Raw genomic sequence first — 6,637 nt, forward strand, 5'->3', positions numbered from 1 at the left:
GTAAGAAATGCAGAAATTTATAGTGGAATGTAAAACGGGGACAGGTTTTTAGTTTTCTAAATTGAGGTTTTAAACTAGCAAACTTCTGAAGGTTTAAGAAGCCACATAGCTGAGCTACGGGAATCTGGTTTCTTTTCCGGTCAGAACAAATAAACACACAAACACATATCTAACTCACAAAGTGTTGGAAGAGATAAAGCAATGCTCTTTACAAAGGAGGAAAACAAAAACTCAGCCTTGTGGGCAACAGAAGAAAAGTCACACTGGCCAGCAGACAGCACCCTACGCTGGCAGAGGGAGAAATCTGAGTTCCAGCAGCGTCAGGGGCATTTGCACACAGCCTCCCGTTTCAAGTTGCATGTCTCCCGGAGTCCCAGGGAAGGCCCCAGCCTGTCTCCCTTCTCAGAGCCCCAGGGAGTGATGAAAAGCCCCTGAACCAGCCACAGGACTCGCAGGTGAGTCGGCCCAGAGACAAGGTCAGACCTTCCAGGGCTACTTGGCACCTGGTCCCTGGAAGGACCCCCTGTGCCCACTCCTGCCCTGGCACTCACCTCATTTTCCTGCCTTGGGTGCTCCTGGCTGCCTGGTCCCCCCGGCCTGACTTGTCTGCGAGCTCGTCCCCGGTGTGGTGTCAGCGATGCCTTATCTTTGTTCTGAGGTCCCTGTGTGTCTCTGGAATTGGCTGGCATTCTCCATTCAGGTCACGCCTTCCCCTGCCTGCAACAGATCCCCTCTCCCCCTCTCTCCCTCTGCCTTTTCCTCTCTCTCTCCTCTCTCTCTTCTCTGACTTGCTCGTACACACACTCAGAGGAACCTGACAGAACAGAATCTGTCTTCTTCCTTAAAAGATCTGTTTCTCCAGGTCCCTCCTTCATCCCATACGGCTGCTTCCAGCTCCTGAGAGAGAATAACTGAGCAGCTCAAATAGGTATTTGTATCACCATGTGTGTGTGTATGTGTGTGGATATATGTGTGTATATGTGTGTGTGTGTTTGTATGTGTGTGTATGTGTGTGTGTATATGTGTGTGTGTGTGTGTAAAGGGTGGAGGGGGACAAAGTCTGATCTCTCTGTCTCCCTTGCCAGATGGCTATAGTTTTCTGCTTGTGTTCAGGACACTGGCAAAGGACACCAATTAAACAGGATGATCAAATAAGAGGGCAATTCTAACATCTACACTAGGCAAGAAAATAGAACCAAATCCCAAAGCTTGTCTGTCTGCAAACAACTACAGGCTTTCCTGTGAACAGGGCGGCTGGCCCCGTATGTGAGGGGAGCAGTCAGTCCTGCAGTTAGTTAGTTGTTCTTCATCACTTAAAAGCAAGGCTTGTGCTGTTTACCAACTCAGAGCATTCAGAGGCCTGATACAGCCCGGGGAGGACCCACTACAGACAGAAAGCCCCGCATCCCATGGCTGTAGAGCGATCTGGGCCTGTAATGGTGGCTAGACCTGGAGTTTGTGGAGAAAAGCAGCATCAGATATAAGCCAAGCTGAATAAGAAGAAAATTCCTTTCTTCACAACAATGACCACCAGTCCTGAATAGGGAGAGAGACATCTGGGTGTAAAAAGTAGATTTTACTGAGAACCTTTTCTGTGTTAGGCACATGGCTAGGTGCAAACATCATCTCAATTACTCCCACAAACCTGTGAGGATCATACTATTATAGTCATTTTACAAATAAGAAAACTGAAGCATAGAGAGGTACACAATTTGCCTGAATTATCCAGCCCTTTATTACTCCTTACTGCTACCACGGCAAACGCAAACAGTTAACATTTACCGAGCACTGTGTGTCAGGTACTGCTCTAGTAATGTATTGATTGCTTTCGATCATCTTTACATTTTGTGTATCTGGGTAGTAATATTATCCCCATTTTCCCAATGAGGAAACTGCCCAGAGAGCATAAGTAAGTTACCCAAGATCACACAGCTAGAAAGTGATGGGGAAGAATTTGAGTTCTCACCCACAATATTGTACTGCTTCTCACTAGAATATTATAGTACATACGGCATTTCAAATACACACCACATTCACAAAGACACTCCATTTGGGGCATTTTGAAAAGAGCAATTAGACTCAGCATCAGAGTTGGCTATAATCTTACCTTTCTATCCAAGCTGGCTGTGCATTTTGGCCCCAATTGTTAACATCTCTGATCCTGTTTTCTCATCTGGAAAATGGGGGTTGCTTTGAGACTTAAAGGAAATTATCCTTGCCATTTTTTTAGCTGTTCAGTGTGCCCAAGAGAGGGCTCCCACCCATTCTAACCAAGGTGGCAAACACATGCATTCTCCACCCTCTGATAACACTGCTTTAGCACATTTGGGGCAACAATGCCTTGCATCTTGCTGAAATTCTCCTGGTTCCATTTTCTCTCCAGTTTCTCTATTTTATCACTTTTAAAGGTCAGCTTTGCTAATCTGGGCATTATTAAGAGGCTGTGTTTGATAATGTGAGTGCAGGTATATGAGATGGGAGAATATGTGTGAACCTAGGCACCATTCTGGCTAAACAGCCTAAACATTTCTGTGTTAGGCAGGATAGAAAAAAAATCCCTTTAAAAGTCCCATTAAGAAGACTCACAGGCTCCTCAAACATCAAATAACTCTCACACAACATTTTAATGATTTAAGTGCAAATGAATCAGAAACACATGGACTACATTTCTCTTGGAATATACAAGGGTTTTAAAACCAAGGGATAAGGAACTTGGCACGAAGCATCCTGCACCATGCAGAGGGCCCTGCCCACTAAAGACATTCCCTCCATCAACACTGCAGCTGAGCTGACCCTCTCCTAATTTAGGGCACATCCAGGGAAATGCAGTCATTTGTTCTGGGCACAGAGGGGAGAGCTTGGGAGGGAAAGCCATCAGCTTCTCCTTGCAAAGTGTCATAGAGTAACTGAGCCTCCTGGAATAATTTCCTGGCCATGTTTCTTTAAGGCTGCCAGTGCTCAATGGGAGGCATTTGAAATACGTTCTGAGCCAAAGTTCTGCCAATATACAGCAGAGCTGATTTGTGCTTCCCTGGGAGTTAGCCAAGGCTCAGATGGAATCTGCATGATAACGGGAACTATGTGGCTCAGGACTGATCTGGGTGGGATTCAGAGCTGTTTCCCATCGTGTTGGGCTGCATTGGTGATACCTTCCTGACCTCTTGATAAAAACTTCCTGGGGTGTCATGAATAGATCACGGGGAGTGGGAGGAATGGAAAAGACTCAACATGAGTAGGCTAACTCATGGGACCTTGGGCAAGTCACCTACTTTCTCTGCTGGAGGAGGGGAAGGAGTGACACCAGTTTGCTCCGCTATAAAATCAGGGGAGAGGAGTCCATTGAGATCATGGAGTGAGGACTAGGAAATTGCAGTGGAGGTGGGGAGGTGAATTGCTAATGATCTGTAAAGAGAGTCAAGGAGTCCTGAGTGACCTTCTAATCTTGACACTTGTTTTATCTGTGGTCACAACAGCATTACATTACTCAGGATTCAATCATAGGTATTAAGAAAGATAATTTTTAAGAAGGTTCAACTCGTTTTTTAAAATGTTGATGAAAAGGTTAACATATGAGTATAAGGAACTAACAGTATGTCAATTAGAATCACAGAAGTGTAGAATGACGGATGTGGGCTCAACATCTCGTTTATAGTCAGGGAAAGGGATCAGAAAGCTACTACTAAGAAAGTAAATACTACAGCACTCCTACAGCTAGAACTGGGCTTGGTTTACATGTTCTACCAAAGTATTTATTACATGCAACTCCTGAGCCCAGACTTTCTGGAATTCCATGAATGCGCTGGAAAATGTAAAATATTTGGGCAATGAGTTTTTGTTGGCAAAGTGTGAAATCCAGGCTTCCTATAGAGTATATGAGAACTGATAAATAGCCCCAAAGATTACACCTTAGAATAAAATTTTAGGATATTCAACACATTGGCTGACAGTATGCTGGAAACCCTGGCTTCAGAACCTATCGGATCATCAGAATAATATGGGAAATTAAAAAAAAAAAAGACAAAAAAACCAGTGCCTGAGCTTCATCTCAGAAGATTCAAATTCAATGACTCTCGGGTGGGGCTCCTGAATCTGTAATTTTAAAAGCTCCCATGGACGGTTTTGTCATTTTGGGTACTTACAATGGTGCGTCTTATAATTAATGGCATCTTAGATTTGATGATATAGTCTTAGTATCTGCCAGATACCTTCATATACATCATTACATGTAATATTTACATGTGTTTAAAGGTGAGGACACTGAAGTTCAGAGAGACTAAGTGTGTCAGCAAGAGGATGATGGACATCTAGAGCCCAGGACTCCTGACCCTAAATCCAGGGCTCTTTCATCTGCAGCCCCTTGATCCTGCCCGTGGACTTTGAGCATCCATGAGCCACGCTGTCATGTGACTGCAAGATTTCAGGGAAGGGATATATAATTTACATTCAAAAAATAAATTATTAAGCTCTCTTATGGGCTAAATTGCTCCGCTTCAAAATTCACATATCAAACCCGAGACAGGAACTTTAAAGAGGTCTAGGTTAAGAGGAGGTTATTAGGGTGGGCCCTAATCCAATATGACTGATATCTTTATAAGAGGAGGAGATTAAGATAGAGACAACCAGAGGAAAGACCATGTGAGGAGACAGCAAGAAGGTGGCCACCTGTGACCCAAGGAGATGAGGCCTCAGAATAATAACCTCGATCTTGAACTTCCTTAAAATACCTGCCAATACCTTGGGCTTGAACTTCTAGTCTCCTAAACTGTCAGAAAATGCACTTCTGCTGTTTAAGCTACCTAGTCTGTGGTACTTTGTTATGGCAGCCCTAGTAAACTAATACAGGCTCTCTTACAGAAGTTCTCCCAAAGCGTGAGCGCATACCACCACGGTGTCAAGTTGATTTCAAGCACTGCAGGCACAGAATTAACAAATGCTGGGTCAGTTAAGGTTCTGTTTGGTAGGTAATAAGAGAAACCTTGACTAAAGCTGAAACAGAGTTTATTTTCCTCACTTAGCAAGAAGTGAGGCAGTAGGTGGGCCTGGGGACATTTTCTTTTTTTCTGTTCTGCCATTCTTAGGAGCTAGGCTATGTGTAAGGAAGAATCCAGGGATTCTTAAGTACTTGAGATACTTGAGACATAGACCGTTTGTTATGAGCTGAATTATACCCCCACCCCAAATTCATATGTTGAAGCCTTAACTCCCACTATCTCGAAATATGACTGTATTTGAAGATAGGAGCTTTAAAAAGGTGATTAAGGGCTTCCCTGGTGGCGCAGTGGTTGGGAGTCTGCCTGCCGATGCAGGGGACACGGGTTCGTGTCCCAGCCCGGGAAGATCCCACATGCCGCGGAGCGGCTAGGCCTGTGAGCCATGGCCGCTGAGCCTGCACGTCCGGAGCCTGTGCTTCGCAACGGGAGAGGCCACAACAGTGAGAGGCCCGTGTACTGCAAAAAAATAAAAAAAGGTGATTAAGTTAAAATGAGGCTGTTAGAATGGGCCTAATCTAATTATAAAAAGAGGAGATTAGGATACAGACAACACAGAAAGCAGGGAGACCACGTGGGGATACAGTAAGAAGGTGGCCATCTGCAAGCCCAGGAGAGGGGTCTCAAAAGAAACCACCTAGACTTCTAGCCTCCAGAACTGTGAGAAAATAAATTTCTACTACTTGAGTAATCCAGTCTGTGGTATTTTGTTATGGCAGCCCTAGGAAGCTAATAGAGCATCCACAACTCCCTTACCTTTGCTCACCTAAATCCATTTGATACCAATTATTGTTGCTCTTCACTCATATTAGGTCTCCCCTCCCACAGAAGTTCCTCAGATGCTAAGACTACATGGCCCAAGCAGATTCAGCCATAGGACAGGATTAATTAGGCCTTAAGAAGCAAATGGACAGCTGAGGTTAGACCATGTGAAAGGCAGGATTCAGATCAGGGGAGTCAGTGTTATCACTTCTCTAACTCCCTAATGCTGTTTCAGTGACCATGACTTTTCCATCCTCCTTCCAAACTCCCTTGCTCTTCTACCATTCTGGCACACCCTACTCATCTCTATTACTGTCACCTTCCAATCTCTTGGTCCCATCCTCTGTTCCTTTCATTAGGAACTTAGGCATGTGGCACCATGCTTACCTCTCCTTCCCAATTCCTCCTGACATCCTGACACTGGACCCTCATTGCTTGATCTCCTCACTTCAACGATGACTTCTTCCATTTCATTGTAACCATCTACTCTACTTAAAGCCACATCCACCTCTGAAATCTTAAACTTGTAACACCCCATTCTCTGACCACCATCTCTTACCTTTCTAAGTCTTTGACTCCTTCAATAACCCTAGACTTCAACCTCATCAAGACATCCAGTCCTCTGACACCACTCCATTTCCAGTCTATCAGATCCTCTTGGCTTTATATCTTTTCTGAATCCTACAACCAATCACCAGCACTCCTGTGTGGATCCTTCTTTCTCTACCAGTTTCTTGACTCTCTTCTTACTTCAGAGGAATGATTCCTCATCTTTCTGGTGAATCACTGAGAATCTAATGAAAGCTAGATTCTCTGTCTGGAATACCTCAAATAAAGCCACGTAATTTACTCCCTCACTTCTTCAATTCTTTCTAAAAATGTCACCT

The 6,637-nt window shown here is 44.3% G+C and overlaps 1 protein-coding gene across 3 annotated transcripts in view; it reads right to left on the bottom strand.

Annotated features, from left to right (window-relative positions):
- Nucleotides 1–785, bottom strand: part of MASP1 (MBL associated serine protease 1) — a 61,125-nt gene extending 60,340 nt beyond the window's left edge. For 2 of the 3 annotated variants that reach the window (XM_065875991.1, XM_065875990.1), the window contains exon 1: nucleotides 552–707. In XM_065875991.1, coding sequence (XP_065732063.1) covers nucleotides 552–556 — 5 coding nt within the window. In that variant the 5' untranslated portion in view covers nucleotides 557–707. Of the gene's footprint in view, nucleotides 1–551 lie in introns of all 3 variants that reach the window. The other variant, XM_065875992.1, reaches the window with a different exon arrangement.
- Between the last annotated feature and the right edge of the window lie 5,852 nt (nucleotides 786–6,637).

This window comes from Phocoena phocoena, chromosome 4, assembly GCF_963924675.1.
Source record: "Phocoena phocoena chromosome 4, mPhoPho1.1, whole genome shotgun sequence".
NCBI classification, from domain to species: Eukaryota; Metazoa; Chordata; class Mammalia; order Artiodactyla; family Phocoenidae; genus Phocoena; species Phocoena phocoena.